Source organism: Meles meles, chromosome 12 (assembly GCF_922984935.1).
Source record: "Meles meles chromosome 12, mMelMel3.1 paternal haplotype, whole genome shotgun sequence".
Taxonomy (NCBI): domain Eukaryota; kingdom Metazoa; phylum Chordata; class Mammalia; order Carnivora; family Mustelidae; genus Meles; species Meles meles.
The window spans coordinates 88,660,572-88,682,144 of NC_060077.1; the positions used below are offsets into that span (position 1 = coordinate 88,660,572).

At 37.3% G+C, this 21,573-nt stretch overlaps 1 protein-coding gene across 4 annotated transcripts in view; it reads right to left on the minus strand.

The window, feature by feature from the left end:
• RTTN (rotatin) overlaps positions 1-21,573 on the minus strand; it is a 159,165-nt gene that overhangs the window by 63,038 nt on the left and 74,554 nt on the right. For all 4 annotated transcript variants that reach the window (XR_006821086.1, XM_046025692.1, XM_046025691.1 and 1 more), the window contains exons 29-32: positions 13,693-13,821; positions 13,135-13,245; positions 11,262-11,420; positions 10,037-10,108 (exon numbers count right to left, since the gene is read on the minus strand). Coding sequence is in view for 3 of the 4 variants with exons in the window: in XM_046025692.1 (XP_045881648.1) it covers positions 10,037-10,108; positions 11,262-11,420; positions 13,135-13,245; positions 13,693-13,821 (471 nt within the window). In the remaining variant the exon portion in view is untranslated. The remainder of the gene's footprint in view (positions 1-10,036; positions 10,109-11,261; positions 11,421-13,134; positions 13,246-13,692; positions 13,822-21,573) is intronic.

Genomic DNA, 21,573 nt, shown 5'->3' on the forward strand with positions numbered 1-21,573 from the left:
CTCTGATATTCAATAGGCATATGAAATGCATTTTCAACTTACAATAATTTTAATTTAACAGTGAGTTTAATGGGACATAACCCCACTGTAAGTCAAGGAATATTTATATTTTTAAAATTCATTTTCTCTCTAGTCCTTATGAATATAGAAAGAAAAGATTTAGAAAATAATGATACAAAATAAGACATAATAAGAGATGTTAACTTTATTTATTTTTTTGGAGATGTTAACTTTAAAATTCCATCTACTTAGTAAGGTTTCAGAACCTGTTTTTGGTGGGGGGGCGGGTGCCTGGCTGGCTCAGTCGGAAGAATATACAACTCTTGATCTTAGGGTTGTGAATTTGAGCCCCATGTTGGTTGTAGAGACTACTTAAATAAAAACTTAAAAAAAAAAAAAAAGAAAGAAAGAAAAAAAGAAAAAGGAACCTCTGGGTGACTCAGTGAGTTAAGTGTCAGACTCTTGAAGTCATGATCTCAGGGCCGTAGGATCGAGCCTGTGCTGGGCTCCACACTCAGCATGGAGTCCGCTCAAGATTCTTTCCCCCACTCTGCCACCCTGCCTGTGCACGCGCGCTCTCTCTCTCAAATAAATAATAAAATCTTTAAAAAAAAACCAAAACTGTTTTCTTTTTCTTTTCCTATAAATCACAGTGAAAATATTTCAGACTACCAAGACTGAGTATGTTAAATTAATTCTGATATGAATGAAGGATTAATATCCCAGGGAAAAAAAAGACTAAGAGGTAAAACTATAAAAGATAAGGAAATAAAATCAATTCAAGGGACTTAATATGGGACTCATATGATATGTAGAAAGATAGAACAAAGGAAAAAGAAAAGTCATTTTTAAAGTGGGTGCATGGGTGGCTCAGTCAGTTAAACAACCGACTCTTCATTTCTGCTCAGGTCATGATCTAGAGTCCTGGGATCAAGCCCCAAGTAAGGCTGCATACTCAGCAGAAGTCCACTTGAGGATTCTCTCTCCCTCTCTGTCCCTCCCCCCGCTTATGCACAAGCATGCATACTTTCTCTTGCACGAGCGCTAAAATAAATGAATCTTTGAAAAAATAAAATAAATAAAAATGAAAATACGTGTCAGAGCCAAAAGATATAGTACATCTATGTCTTCAAATTAAGGAGCTTAATGAGTGTCAAGCAAGAGCAATGAAAAAAGATGCAAAACCATAAAATTCTAGGACATCAAAGATAAAGAGAGGATGATAAATGAAAAAGCTGGCCATAAAAAGGTAAAAAAGCCAGCTGGGCATCCAATTTCTCATCACCAGTATAGGATGTGAGAAAACAATGGAGCAAAATTCCTGTGAGGAATGATTTCAACCTATCTGGTAATTACCCAAACTACTGAGTACAGTTTAAATACATTTTCAAAAACATAAGAACTCATCAAGTTTCTTGCTCATGCACTTGTTTTTAGGTAAGAGTATGATCATTTTGAAGATCCTTTCTCTTCAAGAAAGGATCCTAACTGAAAAAAGAGGATGACTAAGAGTTTAAAAAAACATTAGATACAATATAGACTCACAATTTAAAAAAAAAATTAGATAGACACTCCATAGGAAAAAAATCACCCAAACCACTTTTTTTAATTATATATATAAACAAACACCTATGTTTGTATACATACAATATATATAAATATCAGAAAATGTTGCTTCTGAGCACCAGAGAAATCACAGCCCTAGATGAAGAGATACAGAAGTATAACCACAGTCCTGTAAGTGGCTCTGTAGTAAATTACCAGTTTTCAATTTTTAGAATCCATTTATAGATAAATCAAGGTTGCAGAAGAGAATACAAATGTCATCAACATTTACAAAGTAAAAGATAAAATTGACAAAGATCAGCAGAAGTGAAAGGATAGGGACATCCTAGCCACAACTTCCTTACCTTCTAGATGGTGGGGATAGAGATATCATCCACAGGTAACAAGATCAGAAATAGTAGGTGGAGAAACTAAGTTTGGTAACAGAACTAAATTCGCAGGACATTACTTAAATGAGCTAACTCCTGCGTATCAACACAGTAAAGGAACAAACGTTATTGCAAACTACTATTTAGAGATATGAAAGCAACTACCTGAAGAATTAAAATCAGTAGGAGGTAAAGCTGTCTCTGTGAATGAAGAGACTCAGTAAATTTCACTATAAGCCCTAATGGTTGTTTTAACTGTACATCTTTATTATTTTTTTTAAATTTTTCTAAAAATTCAAACAATTCATTCAAAACATTTTTAACTTCTCAAAGAAGATCAAATCTGGAATATGTACCTATTACACCATTATTTTTTTATTCAATTTATTTTACCTAAACATTAAGCCTGGGTCCCCATTCTCCACCTGCCAAAGCTTCCTAGTAGCAATGGCATGTTAGCAACAGAGCTTTACCCAGGGCAGTAGTGCCAAGCCCAGCATGTGTACAAAAGATGATCTGACTCAGGCTTTCCACAGATGACTAATAGTAGAAGGTCCAGAACAATGAAGCTTTTTATGCATACATAAGGCTTCGCTCTATAGATCCATCAGTAATTGATGGGGCTGTCTTCTGGCATAGTGGGGAAATCAGCATGGTCTCTCTGCTCTGTCTCAGCACATCTTTATCCCTACCAGACTTGCCCTCAGGTGAGTGCTGGGCTGCCAGATCATCTGCAAAACGGCCGGGAAGAGCTGAGAAGGACAGTATGCAAAGGAAGAAAACTCTTCAAATCACCAGGTATGATTATAAGTAAGTGTGCATAGAAAACAGCAAATTAATTATGTCATAAAACACTCCAATTAATTTGAAAACATTGTTCTCAAGGATGCAATAAGCTATAATATTAATTTAAAAACATATATTTTACTCCTGGTGTCCCAGTCCTAATATACCCATTAAGCTGTGGTTCAAAAGAAAGCAAAAGAGAAGCAAAATAAAAATCACATTTAAGAACAGAGAATAGGGGCACCTGGCTGGTTTAGCAGGTAAGCACACAACTCTCAACCTTAGGGTTGTGGGTTCGAGCCCCATGCTGAGTGGAGATATTACTTAAAATCTTAAAAAAAAAAAAAAAAAAAGACTAAAGAATATTTTCAAGTTGAAAAAATAATTATTTTGATATGTAACAGGATAGAAAAAACTCCTCTAATATAATGCAAAGATTGGAAAAAATGACCCTAGTTACATAAGAAATCCCTAACTACATATAAATTATGAATATAGATAAAATGATATTGCTTCTCTGACACCAAGTATTTATTGTTTTATGAAATCAATACTGATAATGATTCATGATGAACGCCTTAAAAGATGAAAAACATGTACTGGTAGCTATCACATCAAATACGGAAATGATACATACTGTAACCATAAATGAGTCAGCTATCCATCTAAAACACACACATAAACACATACGCAGAGAGTTTCCAGCTGTGTCCACTATGAATACATGGAAGCAATGACTCCTTCCCCCTGCTCAGAAACAATGAACATATTTAGAATCCAGATCTCATTTCTAAATACCATTCTCCATTAAAAGATCAGGGCTCTCTGAGCAAATGTCTGACTCTGGGCTGGGGCTGCTTGCCCGGTAAACCAGAAAACAGGGAAGTGCTCAAAGACCAAAGAAAACACATTAAAGGGACAAACTATTCTTCATGAGGGGGCTCCACCTAGTCAAATCTGGAACAATTTGAATATCTAATTAAATAAGGATAGAAACAGGCTATAACTCGTAAGACAAAGAACCTTTGAGTCTACACTGGTATAAATAAATAAAGAAGTAAACAAATAAAGGGGGAAGAAATGAAAGCTCTTTCTAACAGTAAAATGTAATAAATGTAGAAAGAAGGACAGAATTAGAAAGTCATTATCTGGCAACCATTGTTTCAGACAAGACAAGAATCACAAGAATTCAGACAAGAATCACAAATGGAAGCTAAAACTAGAGGAAGAAAGTTGATGAGAAACAGGTATTAATACAATCTCAGAGTGTCTTCCCACAAAAGTTACAACTGTAACTCCACACGAAGGAAACAAGCTGACTCTACCTTAACCACATAAACAAAGTCAGTATCCCCAGTAATGGGACAAAGAGATGATCCTGTCTCCTGATACAATGTACTAACAAGAATACATCAAGTCTATGCTTTAGGGTCAAAAATGTATAAGCTGAATCTAATCATGAGAACAGATAAACTTAATTAAAGAATATTACAAAAACTAAACAGCCTGTACTCTTCAAAAATGCTAAGGTCATAAATGTTAAAGATTCAGGAACTATTTTAGAAGAAAAAAACAAAATGGATATGACAACTGTCTGTAACATGTATTTCTGATCCTAGACCTTTACTAGGGTGGCGTTATTTATTTCTTTCCTATGAAGGACAATAGTAGGACAACTGGGAAAATTTGAATAATTACCTAACTTTAATAATTACTATGATAATTTTATATGAGAATGTCCTCATTTTTAGGAAATTCACACTTAAGTGTTTGGGGAAAAAAGAAGAATTATGCCTGCAACTCTCAACAGTTCAGAGAAAAGACACGAGCAGAGAGAACTAAGGCAAACTTGGAATAACTGTAACATATGGGGAGTCTGGGTAAAAGGTACACAAAAATTGTACTGTTTCTGCAACTTTTACAGAGGACTAATTTTTTTTTCAAAATAAATTAAAAAAAATACATATAGACAATTCAAAGTCCTATCAAAATGTGGAAAGGAACTAAAGCATAAACAAGTATACTTACACCACAAACTGACAACTCACTATACTTAAGTGCATGCAATTACCTTTACATTTAAATGTGTGATAATATTCAAGTGGAAAGAACAACTTTAGTATTATAAAAATTATATTATAATTAAAAATATATAAATGATAAATAATAATAAATAATAAAATTATAATAAAAGTTATTATAAAACTTTAATATTATAAAAATTATGCATAAGCTGCCATGATTCTATAAAATAGGATCTGTCATAAAATATTATAGCAATGTTCCCTGGGTACATGTTTGGTCTCTCCCACAGGCCATAAGCCCTGGAGAATTAAATCTGATTAGGTACCTGTGAACCCCCAAAATTGAGGTGCTCAACAAACGTTGACACAAATGAAGTCAAACAAACTACACTGATAATCCCTATCTAGTCAATAAATTTGTTATAATCAACTCTAAAATCCCACCCTGGTTATTTAAGTTGCATGGATATGGATTTGTGATAATGGTTCTCAAACTAAACCCAGCAACAGAATCTTCCCCAGCAAGAGTACTAAATCCAAGTCACCCTGTAGAGACCTGGTTTACAAGACAATGGAGAGCTGGGAGCAGGACAGTTTAAAGCCAATGATTCTGTTTTCTCTGCCAGAGGAGGCCACAGCCTTGAAGAAGGAAACCAGTATTCATAGGCACCTCTCTTAAAAAACAGTACCTTAAAGGGGTGCCTGCCTGGCTCAGCTGGTTGAGCCGCCAGCTCTTGATTTCAGCTCAGGTCATCAACACAGGATCCTGGGACAGAGCCCAGTGTCCAGCTCTGTGCTCAGCGGGCGGTCTGCTGGAGGATTCTACCTTTCTTCCTCTCCCACTGCTCCTCCCCCTACACATGTGGGCGCGTGCTCTCGCTTTAATAAATAAATCTTTAAAAAAACAAAAACAGTGCTTTGATGCACACCAGGACTGATGCACCAAAAACTGAGTTCTCCTTGCAGCAGGAGCCAGGGTTTCAGGGCCCGAATGAAGGTGCTGGGTGCTGAGTGAACCTTCACTAAAGTCAGGTCCCTCCTCTTCCCCTGCTCCTGGTCACTGCCCATATCCACTACATTTCTGTAGTCATGCAACAGTAAGTGGAAAATCACACTACAAAACTTAAGACCTGATTTTTAACTTTATTTACTTAGTAATATCATTAGGTACTATCAAAGACTAATGAATCACTATCATGTCTTGGGCAGGGGCTGAAACATTTAAAAAATATATGAAAAATATGGTCACATACATTCTACACAGAAAGATTAATTAAGTTAAATGGTAAGAAGTAAGGCAAGGTAGGAGCTCCTGAGTGGCTCAGTTGGTTAAGTGTCTGCCTACGGCTCGGGTCATGATCTCAGGGTCCTGGGATTGAGCTCCCAGGTCATCAGGCTCTCTGCTCAGTTGGGAGTCTGCTTCTTCCTCTCACTCTCCCTCTGTGCTTTCCCCTCTATCTCTCTTACTCTCTCTCTCAAATGAAAGAAATAAAATCTTAAAAAAAAAAAAAGAGGGCAAGGCAATAAAGTTAATATATGAAAAAGAACCTAAATTATTGATATAGATATTAAATGCTCTGTCTTTCTGATTAGAGGGAGTTAAAATGGATTATATGGTTTACTGAGAGTATTTTTTAATAAATACTTTTTAAAATTAAAATGTTTTAAGTGATTTATGCCTCATCTTGTTCCAGAAAAGATTAAAGGCCTATTACAAGGAAAGGTAAATTATAACATGATAGTAAAAGTATAGCAGGGATGAAAGAAAGAAAAAGAAGGGTATGAAAATACAGAACCAGGAATAAAGCCAAAAAACATATATACCAGATAAGCCACATTGGATAGGAAAGCTCTAAACTTTCTAGCACTCAGCAATAAAAGGAAAACCAACCAGTTACATTATATGTATATACGAATTATTACCACTCAGAAGTACAACAATTCCAGATACTGACATGAAATAGGAATTTATTCTGGGTGTGTAGGGAAAGAATTTGGGAAGGGGTAGAGATCACAAAAAGAACACTGCAGAATGCCCAGTGGAGCAACAGTACAGAGAGTATCAACTTGGACTTCAGGCATCAAAACAAAGTGCAAAGCAGTAAAAGCAGTTCTCATTGTAAAACCTAACTAATGAAGTATCTACCGTATTTACAATGCTTCTAGACACTGGTGCTACTTCCTGCTCTAGCCTCCAAATACTGGGAAATGTACATAAAGACAAGCAAATAAAACTTTTTTAAAAGATTATTTATTTATTTGACAGAGAGAGATCACAGGCAGGCACAGAGTCAGGCAGAGAGAGGGGGGAAGCAGGCTCCCCGCTGAGCAGAGAGCCCGATGTGGGACTTGATCCCAGGACCCCGAGATCGCGACCCGAGCTGAAGGCAGAGGCTTAACCCACTGAGCCACCCAGGCGCCCTAAAACATTTTTTTTGAATAAGATTATTATTCATCATTCTACCAAAGACAGTTCTGGTTTTAGAATACCGGGTTTGTAGCACATTCTTTCTAGACGTAATAAACTGGCAAAGGCCACAACCTCTTGGAGATTATAAAATTCCATCGAAGTATTTGAAGACTATTTTTCTCCCTTCTTGGAACAGCTGTTTTCACTTTGGGATTTAAAGTACCACTAAACTTTAAAAAAAGGGTGGGAGGGGAGACAAATATGAGACTATCAGCTCTTCACAGTGGTAAATAAGGACAGTGACCATAAATAGGGGTGCTGGGTGGTTCAGTGGGTTAAGCCTCTGCCTTCAGCTCATGTCATGATCTCAGGGTCCTGGGATTGAGCCCCTCATCAGGCTCTCTGCTCAGCAGGGAGCCTGCATCGCCCCCATCCCCCTGCCTGCCTCTCTGCCTACATGTGATCTCTGCCTGTCAAATAAATAAATAAAATCTTTAAAGAAAAATAATGACCAAAAAAAAGATCAAAAAAAGAGTGAGAGGAAGAAAATCTGAGTTTATTAAAAATGCAAAAAATAATTAAGCTTGTTTTTCTAATTTTGCTTAAGACTAGCAAAAGTTTAATCATCAAATACTATTTTGAATTAGAGCAGCTCTCAAAATGTTTTATCCTGGCCATAATAAGCAAGGCAAAAGACTCCAAAAGCTCACTTAAAGCACTATTTTTGGGATGTTTGAGTGGTTCAGTCAGTTACATCTGTCTTCAGCTCAAGTCATGATCCTAGGTCCCTGGGATGGAGCCCCACACTGGGCTCCCTGCTCAGCCGGGAGCCTGCTTCTCCCTCTTCCTCTGCCTGCCACCCTATTTGTGATCCCCCTCTCTTGCTCTCTCTCTCTGCGTCAAATAAATTAAATCTTAAAAAAAATAAAGCACTATTTTCAACTTTTTAGTAGAAAATTAATTCTGTAATAAAGAAGTTGAGAATTGGGGCGCCTGGGTGGCTCAGTGGGTTAAAGCCTCTGCCTTCGGCTCAGGTCATGATCCTGGGGTCCTGGGATCGAGCCCACATCGGGCTCTCTGCTCAGCAGGGAGCCTGCATCCTCCTCTCTCTCTGCCTGCTTCTCTGACTATTTGTGATCTCTCTCTGTCAAATAAATAAATAAAATCTTTAAAAAAAAAACAAAAACTTCTCTTCTTCCTATCTCTCTGGCCATTTCTCAGTCTTTAAAAAAAAAAAAAAAGAAGTAGAGAATAATAAAACCAAAAGCTGCAGTAAGCATGTCACTAGCAACAAAAACGGACTGTACTGTATTGAACTTGCAAGAGAAAAACAGGGACATCTATGCATGCTTCTATATTTTAATAAAATGTCCCAAAAGATTTAATAGAACCCAGAAGTAGTATTACTCTTGCTTTTATGTTATATTTCAGCAATAAAAAATTCATTGGCATTATATTACCAAGCATATAAAACACGAGTGTCACTAGTTTAACAAAGGGACTAGAGATGATTTGTATTTGAGCCAAAACCAACACATTTTAAAATCTAGTTACTGGATAACAAAAATCAAACTACTACACCATTAACATAAATATTAATCCTGTATATTCCTTCCAGTTTTGTCTCTTATGGTTTTATTACAGTACGGACTATGGATAATCAACCACTATCAAAAGACAATGTTAAACAAATTAGAGAAACAAGTAGAAAAGTGGCCAGGATTCTCTGTAACTAGCAGGGTTAAGCTGGTACGTCAGCTGTGGAAAACGGCCTTGGAAGAGTAAAATGAGATGTGGGCCTTGACCTGGATCCAGGCTTCAGGTCCCTGCCTGGAAAGCTGCCCTCACGGCAGGCTCAAGTGAATTTAGCAATTCCTCCAAAGATACATTCTAGTGGAAAAAGGGAAACAAACCTTGGATTTGTCTAGGATCCTGGAGAATGAGATGCAGCAATATGACTGATAAATACAGAGAAAGCGCATCTCTTATCTCCCCAGTGGCAACACTATTCTATTCTCCAAATCATCTAAAAAAGCAGGAAGCTATAAAAAAAGTTTGGTACCACTGGACTTGATTTTCAAAACAAAAAATTAATCCAGTAAAAACCAAAGAAAGATAAATTATGACCGTAACTGCACTAACCCAGAAAAAGGAAAAAAGATGTTAACATTAATGCATTCTTAACCATAAACAAATTTATGTATTATTATTAAATTAGAGAGGCAGTATAATGAGTGGAAAAGAGAGACTAGCTGGATTCAAAGCAAAGGTGTGATTTAGGGCAAATCTATTTAAACCTCTGTGCTAAAGTTCCTTAATCTACAAAATGAAAATAATTAGTGGTTCAGAACTCAACCAATTACACAAGTTAAATATTAAGTTAAATACTGTTAAGCTCCTAGAAGACTGCATAATAAACTGTATTAACTATTATTTCTATACATAGTAAACACGATGTTAGCTATTATTTCTGATCAAAATTACCTTTAACATTACAGAGAAAAATTTGTAAATCTGATAAACTATAAGAAAATTTCTATATTCATGGGCACATGGGTGGCTCAGTGGGTTAAGCCTCTGCCTTCAGCCCAGGTCATGATTTCAGGGTCCTGGTATCAAGACCCACATCAGGCTCTCTGGTTAGCAGAGAACCTGTCCCCCCCCCCCCCCGCCCCACCTGCCTCTCTGCCTATTTGTGATCTCTCTCTCTCTCTGCCAAATAAATAAAGAAAATCTTAAAAAAAATTTTTTTCTATATACTCTTGTAAGAGATATTGTTGCCACAGTTTCTTTAGTAACGAGATATATATTTGTATATGCATACTCTATCACCAATTAATCTCAGATATCTACTAGCTTGATAATTGTTTAAAGTTACCCACCTGCCAAGTATAATCCTTTAAAATTACTGAAGGCATTGGAATTACAAGGAGATTCTGAAGAATAAATGCAGCCTAGAAAAAAAAAAAGAAAATGTCAATACTGCCACCTTGTTGTCATCTCCAAAATAACCAATATATTGAAATTTCTAATAAAAAACTATCACTGGGCAACGATACACGCTGAGACATCACTATGAGAACTGCCAAGCTCACTCCTATTTCAGAATTTTATTTTTCCAAAAAATGATCTATAAAATATAAAACATAAACTGTTGTGCCTGCAATTAAGAAATACACTTTCATGTTTCTATTATTCCACATACACAGGTACCCCGTTCTCTCTCTCTCTCCCCCATTTTCCCTCTCATCCAAGCTCCTCTCAGTAAGAGGCCTAACTAGAAACACAAACCACAAATGTCCAACTTTATCTTCTACATCCCGAAGATGGTCGAACAGAATAATCTTAGTGGTGTGAACACTGATCATCTATATAGTGAAGATGACGACGTGAGGGTGAATAACAGGGCTAACAGAGGGGACCCAAGAGTGAAATTTTCAACCACCTTAATTGTTAAGTCAACAGATGTCTTTAAAGTTGGCAAATCAAGAGGAAGCTAAAGTTTAAGCATTACCATTAAAAAACAAGTAACAAGAAAACTACAGCATTTGAATTTTGGAACGGAGAACCAGCAAATTATGGGCCCAGGAGCTCCTGTTTCCTCCATAAGCCTCTAATCACTGTTTCATTACTGTTTTTAAAAATATTGGCATTAATCACCATTTCAAAGCAGCAATGGCAGAAAACCACAAATTATTTAGAAAGAATTAAAATAGGGTTTATTTTTCCTCTTAGCTCATGTAACTACTACAGAGTATTGTGACAGTCATGCAACCAATTTAAGCTTTACAGATATTACTTACACACTGAAGTAACAGAAAAGTAATTTTTTTCTGTGAACTACTTTTCAATGTATAATAATATAGAAGAGTTTGTATAAAATACAGCAAATTCAGCTTTGATCTTATCAAAATAAAGGACTCCAGTATTTACTGTGAAATAGTATCTTTTTTATTCTCAGATAGCATTTCATTCGGGTGTTTCTGCAGGCAGAAAAGATCATGGTGGTGATCAGTCCACAGTGCTGAACAGAGAGTACGGTTTATAAAGAGCAACATAACAAATCTCTGCGGCTGAAAGGCAAAGAGGTGCTAAAGTCGGGCGTACCTCCCGGCGCACCATACTACATTCCGACTGGTCCAGAAGAATGTTCACCACCGTTCCCCAGAGCCCACCAGAAATGTTTTGACAACTGTTTGCCAAAGCCATACAGCCAGTTTCAAGGGTGGTCAGTGCTGATCCTAATCCCAGAGAAGTGAACCTCACCTGTTCGGATTAAAGGAAAGTTGTCAAACCAAAGAATCCAATTCCCTAACATGAATTCTTAATTTTACATAAGACATCATACTTTTATGACACTGACGATCCTAAGTTATAAAAGGCACTTACAGAAAATAGTGCCCTATAAATTTATGAATGAATAAAAATCCTATTCCACAATTCAAACAAGCAAATGTCATAGAAAATCAGAGCCAGGTATAAATAAGAATAAAAATTATAGCTCACAAATCTCTTTCTAGAAAAAGCATCAGGTGCTTACATGTATTTTATGAACATGTTTCCTGCTTATTCCTCACTTTTAAAGAGGTTATCTATTATTTTGTTCCACCATCCTTAAGTTATTAGTGTTTCTTCTAAATGACTTTTTTTAAACTTCTTAAAAAAAAAACTATCTTTTTATAAAGCATTTAGTATTTTCTCTAAAATTACTGTAAAAGAAAAATGTTTCAAACAAGATTGATGAGGTATATGTTTACCATAGTTCCAATGCTGCTCAAGCTATGCATTTTGGTTCACTTCTGAATTCTGATTCTAAAATAGTTTCACTGATAGCTACAGGGTAATAAAAAATAATGTAGTCATAACATGGTTAATCAACAAGTCCAAATTCAATATGTATAAAGAATGGAACCTCTAGGTCAGATCAAATAGTGTTTCTAAAAAATCAAGGTTTTTAGTGGAATAGAACATAATCATCGCTTACTTGAAATTAATGGATGGTGCCCATAGTTAACAGTACTGTATTATACTTAAAAATTTGCTAAGGGGAAGAATCGTATGTTCAGTGTTCTGATCATAAAAATAAACAATATAGAGGACAGGAGTCAACTTTTGTAGGTGAAGGATATGTTTATAACACCGATTGTGGTAATGATTTCAGGGTGTTCACTTATTTCCAAATTCCTGAATCTGTACACATTAAATCATATAGCTTTTTGTATGTCAATCATAACTCAATAAAGTGGTTTCTAAGAAAAGAGATAAGTGGACAAATGGCTAAAACTGGAAATTTTATTAATATAAAATTTTGCATTGCAATGGTATTATTTTATTAAATGACACACAAATGTCATTTAGCAGCTCTCCTTCAAACTTGTTGAAAATGGCTAGGCTTCTCCATTAATTTTTCACTGTTCTTTCTAAACATGAACGATTCTATGATCCTTTCTCTTTTTCTATTTTTAATCTATACTTTAATGAATTTCACTGAGAAGGGTCTGCTATGAACTGAACTGTATCCCCTCTAAATTGGTATGTAAGCCCTAACCCCCAATGTACATAAATTTGATGATAGAGCTTTTAGGAGGTAATTAAGGTTAAATGAGGTCTTAAAGGTAGGGTCCTAATCTGATAAGATTGGTAGCCTTATAAGAGGAGGAAGAAAGGAAAGGTCACTGAGTATATAGTGAGGAAGACAGCTGTCTGAAAGCCAGAAAGGAGAGCCTTTCTGGTTCACCAGAACCCAACCATGGTGACACCTTAATCTCTGATTTCCAGCCTCTACAACTATGAGAAAATAAATTTCTGTGTTCCAAGTCATCTATGTTATGGCAGCCCAAACTAAGATAGGGAGTAAACAGCTTAAGATATAGTCACTAAAATAATCTCTGTTTGGAAAATATGAATTCATGTATATGCGTATATTACTTTGTTTCGTTTGTTTTTAATACAACAAACTTTTTTTTTCTTTCACACTGACCTCCGGGTCTCGATCAACCCATAATGGAATCAACCAAGCCAATCCTTGTTGAGTAGGAGTATGCTCTTCGCTGTGACTACCCAAAGGCAAGAACCAAAGTGACATCCACTCCTAGAATGAAAAAAAGGGAAGAGACCCATTAGGCAAGTTTCTAAGACTAAAACAGAGGAAGTTTAAATAACTGAATTTTTAAAAATCAAAACAAAGTTAAAATTTACTTAAGACTTGGCTTTCATTCAGTATTTAACAAAAACAAGGCAAAAAAAAACCCCCAAAACTCAGCTTCTTCTTAAAAAGTTAAACAGTTTTTCTTCAGAACTAATCCCCCCATGATTTAGACAAAATGCAATTCTCTAGAGCACACAAATTTCAATCAAATTTCAAATAAAATTCAGATTTGTATAATACACAACTTCTAAGAAACATCTCAGTCAAAAATCATTTTTGTCTAAGAAGGGAAGTCCAAGAGACATTTTCATGCAGGCTTGAAATGTGTGAGATACAGCACATTCCTTGTCTAGCGAGTGTTCAGAAGACAGCAGATTTCAGTGCTCTCACCAAGTTCTGGGCCTGGGCCATCATCTCATGGGACAAGTGAAGTAAGCAAAGAATTGTGCTCTTTGTGACACCTTTTCCCATAAAGGACATAGCATTTCCACCACGCTCCACATAAAAAGAAGTAATGACCTGAAAAACAAGGATAAACAATGTCATGGTGGCTTTACTCTGAGTGGTATATAAAAATAAACATGTAACTTTCTACTAACTTGTCTGTTTTGAATCCTAACCACATAAAGTATACATAACATTCTTATAGTTTACATATTTCAAAATGGTTAAGATGGTATATTTTAGGTTCTTATCACAATTAAATATTGTTTGTTTAAAATTTTCTCCCTTTGGAACGTATACAAAGATGCGTAGTATCCTCCTAGGAGACTTCTGTGATGCAGAATATGCTCATACATTTTTCAAATGTACAGTATCCTTTAAGTAAAAGAGCTTATAAGTATCTTATTGAAAAAATATACTTAGAAATTGCTACCTATATAAAACTCTAACGGCACCTGGGTGGCTCAGTCAGTTGAGTGTCTACCTTCAGCTCAAGTCATGATGCCAGAGTCCTGGGACTGGGCCCCACATTGGGCTCCCTGCTCAGTGGAGAGTCTGCGTCTCCCTCTCCCTCTACCCTTCACCCGACTCGTGCTCTCTCTCAGATAATAAAATCTTTTAAAAATTTAAAAAACAGGTGCCTGGGTGGCTCAGTGGGTTAAGCCTCTGTCTTCAGCTCAGGTCATGGTCTCACGGTCCTGAGATGGAGTCCTGCATCGGGCTCTCTGCTCAGCAGGGAGCCTGCTTCCCTCTTCCTCTGCCTGCCTCTCTGCCTACTTGTGATCTCTCTTTCTCTGTCAAATAAATAAATAAAATCTTTTTAAAAAGAAAAGAGGGGCGCCTGGGTGGCTCAGTGGGTTAAAGCCTCTGCCTTCGGCTCGGGTCATGGTCCCGGGGTCCTGGGATCGGGCCCCACGTGGGGCTCTCTGCTTGGCGGGGAGCCTGCTTCCTCCTCTCTCTCTGCCTGCCTCTCTGCCTAGTTGTGATTTCTCTCTGTCAAAGAAATAAAAATTAAAAAAAAAAAAAAAGAAAAGAAAATTAAAAATTAAAAAACAAAACTCTACAATCAGGGTTAGGTAGATTTTCCAGAATTATGATTTAAATGTAAATGGTATTTTTTCCTACTTCTGAGCAATCTCAGATTTCTATTCCATATTTAAGAATATGTTCATTATTTAAATCATTGGCTCTCAACTTTTTTTCAACTCTCCCACATATCTGAAGAATTTGATACATTTCCATCAATAACAACAAAAGAAATGTTTCTTATCTGAAGAAATATGCCGTTAACTGAGGAGTTCAATCAGAATAGACAAGCAGAATCAGGTGACAGTAATTTAAGGAAAAGTCCTTCTACCTAATTTTAAAAAATCCTTTACAATATGTGACAAACCCTTTTGGAACATTTCTGTATAAATCATCTATTTTCCCTCAAATTGGGGTTCAATAAGTATTTGTTCACTGACTGAACAAGAACTTTATAACTTTTCCACTTTTTAGAAAAGATTAATTTATTTATTTTAGAGTAAGAGAGTGTGCATGTGTGTGATCGGGGAGAGGCAGAAGCCAAAGGAGAGAGAGAATCTCAAGCAGATTCCACACTAAATGAAGAGCCCAATGAGGGGCTTGATCTCATGACCCTGAGTGCCCCACTTTTCAACTCTTAAACTAAAAAAAATAATTCAAAGTGACAAAAGATCACTTAAAATTCACAAAATTTTAGTAAAAAAAGGAATGCTAACTATATATAGGTGCCAACACATTATAAAAGAAAAATGTGTTTTGAGGCAGAACAACCAAAACTACTTGTTGGGCGCCTGGGTGGCTCAGTGGGTTAAGCCTCTGACTTTGGCTCAGGGTCCTGGGATTGAGCCCCACATCAGGCTCTCTGCTCAGCAGGGAGCCTGATTCCCCCTTTCTCTCTCTGCCTGTCTCTCTGCCTACTTGTGATCTCTGTCTGTCAAATAAATAAAATCTTTAAAAAACAAAAACAAAACAAAAAAACTACTTGTTATCTGGGGTGCTTCAGCGGCTGAATCAGTTAAGTGACTACCTCTTGATTTCAGTTCAGGTTATTATCTCAGAGTAGGGAGATCAAGGCCAGCAGTAGGCTCAGCACTGAGAATGGAGCCTGCTTAAGATTCTCACTCTCTCCCTCTGCTCGTCCTCCCCCACTCATGGACTCTCTTAAGAAAAAACAATAATTTTTTAAAAAGTGTTAAAAACTTATTATCTGACCAATACAATAAAAAGTACTTCCATTCATTCGTTCTCCCAAGCCTCTGAGTGCACTGATTCATCACAGCATCCTTTGAAGTAAGTCATTTTGTCTTAAAACAGAGACTACTTTCTAGTTTAGGATTTTTTTTCAGCTTGTACAGCAGATGATTTTAAAAAGACAACAACATAGGGGCACCTGGGTGGCTCAATGGGTTAAGCCGCTGCCTTCGGCTCAGGTCATGATCTCAGGGTCCTGGGATCGAGTCCCGCATCGGGCTCTCTGCTCAGCGGGGAGCCTGCTTCCCTCTCTCTCTCTCTGCCTGCCTCTCTATCTACTTGTGATCTCTCTCTGTCAAATAAATAAATAAAATCTTTAAAAAAAAAAAATAAATAAATAAATAAATAAAAAATAAAAAGACAACAACATAAATCATATATGTTAGGTACAGCTTATTGAACAAAAGCAATTTATTTGAAGACAATTTGGGATCTGTGAGCTACATCAGAATTTTCATAAACCAAAAAAGTGTATATTACGTCTGAAAAATAAAATGAGACTGTCCAGGAGTTAAAAACTATAGGGAATGCGCTCTGCTCTGCTACTCCTTCCTTCATGTGTAGATTTGAAATTTTTCATGATTAAAAGTTGAAAACTTTAAAGGACTATCTTAGAATTAAGACACCAGAATGACCAAGCCCTTATTATTCTCTAAGTCACTGGAGATAACTATATTGTGGTTTCATGCCTAGATGGTAAAGGATAAGCCAAGGCCTTTAGTACTATCTCCTTTCAATCAGACCTTTCTGTCAGACCCATGGAATTATATTCTGTATGTCTGGTTTTAAGGATTTAATTATCACGGTCTATTCACCTATCTTAATGTATCATGCTTGGTTTAAAAGCCTCATTTCTCAACCACTAAAAGCAAATATTCCCATTCCAATTTCACTGGGCAAAAATAAAATACCTACATTAGAAATACAGCTCCAAAACAAACTGGGGGTTGCTGGGGGGAGGTGGGATTGGGAGAGGGGGAGCGGGCTATGGACATTGGGGAGGGGAGGCGAACCATAAGAGACTATGGACTCTGAAAAACAACCTGAGGGTTTTGAAGGGTCAGGGGTGGGAGGTTGGGGGAACAGGTGGTGGGTAATGGGGAGGGCACGTTTTGCATGGAGCACTGGGTGTTGTGCAAAAAGAATGAATACTGTTACGCTGAAAAAATAAATAAAATGGAAAAAAAAAAATACAGCTCCCTTCTGTAAAGGAATCAGCTTTAGTGAGAAACTATACAACAAGTCATCTGGACCAACAATGACTTTGTTTCAATGTGTATTTTCTTAAGATTGATTGATTGATTTGGCAGAGAGAGAGAGAGATCACAAGTAAGCAGAGTGGCAGGCAGAGAGAGGGGGGAAGCAGGCTCCCTGCTGAGCAGAGAGCCCGATGCGGGGCTCCATCCCAGGACCCTGGGATCATGACCTGAGCTGAAGGCAGAGGCTTAACCCACTGAGCCACCCAGGTGCCCCTCAATATGTATTTTCATAAGCCTGACTTCATTCTTTAAAAAACAATACACTTAACCAGTGGTAAAATAAATAAATCTAGATGTTTACTAATTATATAACTATGCAAAAGGATCCAAGTAAGATTTAATGGGACTCTGCCACGATGTCTGACAAAACTGACAGACATCTTATTATTTTCCTGTCCCTGTGAAGACAAAAAGATTTTCTTCCCAAGACACTGTATAAAGCATGAAATGTGCTCCTCTGTTTATACCAAATCAACATTTGTTAATCAACATTATAAAACAGGGGTTGTACTTTTTATCTATTCCTTAGCTAATACGCTGTGTTGATTTTTATTAGCTCAAAGACAAGTGAACTTAGAATGGTGTTACTGCCGCTTGCCTCGACTTCTCACCTAGAACTAAGAAGACCTTTTGTTCTCTAATACCGAAAAAGCTCATTTTAACTTCTGGTATTTGAAACATGAGGTGTGATCTGAAATCTCTCCTCTCACACAATTTTAAAAATAAAAGCACTCGGGAGAGTCTCCAGATATAAACAATGCTAGCACTTCACTTCTTCAGTCAGTGCCGTGGCAGGCCCACACACAGCCCTGATCTGAACCAGAGACAAGCTACTTTACAGAGAAGATGGATTCCAAAGGTTTATAACTGGAGTATAGACAAATCACGTAACACATAATGCTGTAAATTAGGTACTTTATATTGAGTTATGTTTTAAATACATTAGAGGATCTGACTTTTCAAAAAATACTGTGGTAAGATCTCTAAGCTAACATAACCATTTTGAGAATGGTTCTCAAAATGCATACATTTCTGGACATGTTGAAGTTTGGGACAACTAATTAATATACTGTCAGTGTGTACTTCTTTAGTATTTATAATTATCCAAGAAAAAGAATTTTACTAAAATGGCTACACTAAAATTCACATTAAATTCTATAGTACCGCTAAGAGTATTTAGGATTTAGGATTTTTAAATCTTTTTAACAAAACAAGATGTACTTTTGGGAAAAATTCTAGGTAACATCATCTGAAACATGGTTTACAGCTGAATACATATCACCTAAAGCATGATTTAATAATGAAAGCAATCAATAATGAAATATTGATTTAATAATGAAACAGTGGCCCATACAAACTACAGCAGACACACAACCAAAGAGACCAGTCAGTCACTCTTTACTGAGAGCATATGTCTAGAAGATAAGAGAAGACTTCCTTAAGGAAGGTATAATAAGTGAAATTTAAACTTTGGGCGCCTGGGTGGCTCAGTGGGTTAAAGCCTCTGCCTTCGGCTCAGGTCATGATCCCAGGGTCCTGGGATCGAGCCCCGCATCGGGCTCTCTGCCCAGCAGGGAGCCTGCTTCCTCCTCTTTCTCTGCCTGCCTCTCTGACTACTTGTGATCTCTGTCTGTCAAATAAATAAAATCTTTAAAAAAAAAAAAAAAGAAGTCTTAAACTTTGTGTACAGATTGCCATCTGAAAGAGAGAAGAAATTGTATGAATAGACTATTAAAATAAACTTTCTTTTTTTTTTTTTTTTTTACAGAGAGAGACACAGCGAAAGAGGAAACACAGCAGAGGGAGTGGGAGAGGGAGAAGCAGGCTCCCTGCAGAGCAGGAAGCCCAGGACCCTGGAATCATAACCTGAGCCAAAGGCAGATGCTTAACAACTGAGCCACCCAGGTGCCCCTAAAATAAACTTTTTTATTTCGTGAAAACAGCCAAATAAAATGAAAACTTCAGAGATGTGGGAAAAAATTAAGACAGATGTAAGATTCAAAATGCAAGATTACAAAGAGCCATACACACTTGAAAAAGTTTGGGCTGAAAGGTTTCTGTTTTTCAAGGATAATCTGGTGGTAGGGAGATGGCTCGACCACAAGCAGGTGTGCCGCATGAAAAGGAATAGGAAGTTACCGATACAAGTTGGTCAAAACATCCCAGGTCTAGAATGCCCATCGCAATCAATCAGTTCGTTCATCTTTCAAAATCTGTACACCGCCTCCTCTAAGAGACTTTCCTGACATCCTAATAGTTAAAGATCCCAACCTCTGACTATCATCCAAACTTGGCTATCACTGAAAGTTCAAGACAAGCAATGCTGACAGATTTGGTCAATAAGGAAACAATGAGCTGTTTTTAGAGTCAGACAGTGTATTAGTCACATAAATAGCAAAAGCAATAGTAGCCAAAGGTGCCAACTCCCAGTCCTTACAGGGGGACACTGAAACAGGCACCTGACAACAGCAATGTGGATAGCAGGGCACTCCGCTATGGCGGCGCTCGGGCCGCTGCAGCTCGGCGCTCGGGCCACTGCAGCTCCGCGCTCATGGCCTGTGGCTGTTCCCTAAGGGAACGGAGGCAGTGAGCCCATTCATCAGAACCCAGGAGGCAAGAAGAAACGGGCACAATGCAGATATCCCTAAAGAGAGCAAAGCAAATAAGAAACAGTCTCGTAGCAGTTCCTCACAAGCCTCATGTTCTCATGTTCCAGAAGGATCACAGGAACTTTTTCAAGACTTAGGCCAGTTATGATTAGCCCTGCCATGGCGGACTGTGCATAAACGCAAGGATGCGGGGAGCCTCGGTGAAGCTCTTCTCCTACAGAACTGTGCACAGTTCTATCACGGTTGTATTTATTACATCATATTAAAACCATAGTGCCCTAACTGATAAAAATGGAACACACCATAATGTGTGAAATAACGTTGAGGCCATGCTTATTAGAAGGTAATGACCGCTAAAAATACTTGAAAAAAGCTTTAAAAAAAAATCAGTGAAATAAGACTCCATCTTAAAATAGGAAAAAACAGAGGCACCTGGGTCGCCCAGCTGTTTAAGCGACCAACTCTCGGTTTTTTCCCTCAGGTCGTGATCTCAGGATTGTGAGAATGAGTTTTACACTGGGCTCCACCCCCAGCACAGAGTCTGCTTGGGACTCTCTCTCGCTCGCTCGTTCTCTCTCCTCTCTCTCTGAGCACATTCCCAATAAATAAATAAATAAATAAATCAATAAATAAATCCTTTTTTTTAATTAAAAAGATTTTCAGAAAAAGAGCCATATTTTAAACCCAAAGGAGAAAGAAATAAGCATAAGCAGAAATTAATAAAACGGTGAAAACCTTTTTAAAGGGAGGATCAACAATACCAAAATTCATTCTTTTGAAAAGAATGATAACAATAAAACATAAATCTACCAGTAAGACTAATCAAGAAAACTAGAGGGAAGGAATAATTAATACCTGGAATGAAACGGGACCTCATTGAATATCTGACATACATTTAAAGAATGAGCTAACAGAAGGATAATTTTAGAGCTATGAATTCAAAAATTTACATAAAAGTCTAGAAAAACATACTTTACTGATGCAAAAAATTAAAACTCTCAAAATTCTAGATTTAAATTCATTTCACTCATTCAATTCATTTACAATCTTCTCCAAAAGAAAACTCCAGGTCTGATTGCTTCATCATCAAATTCTACTAAACATTTAAGGAAGAAATACCACCAATTCAAATCAACTATTCTAAAGGGGAAAAAAGGTACATAAAATTTATATATAGACGGTGGGCTAATTTTGATATTAAAACCTGACAAAAAGGGGTGCCTGGGTGGCTCAATCACTTAAGCATCTGGCTTGGGCTCGGATCATAATCCCAAGATCCTGGGCTCAAGCCCCACCATTAGGTTCCCTACTCAATAGGGACTCTGCCTGCTACTCCCCTTGCTTGTGCACAGTGCACTCTCTCTGGTGCATGGGGCACTCTCATTCATTCATAAATAAATAATAAATAAAGTTTTATGAGAAAGAAGACATGCAATAATTCTAAAAGCGTCCTCTGCATTAGAAAATTAGAAGAATTCTGGGGCGCCTGGGTGGCTCAGTGGATTAAGCCACTGCCTTCGGCTCAGGTCATGATCTCAGGGTCCTGGGATCGAGCCCCGCATCGGGCTCTCTGCTCCGCAGGGAGCCTGCTTCCTCCTCTCTCTGTCTGCCTCTCTGCCTACTTGTGATCTCTCTCTGTCAAATAAATAAATAAAATCTTTAAAAAAAAAAAAAAAAAAGAA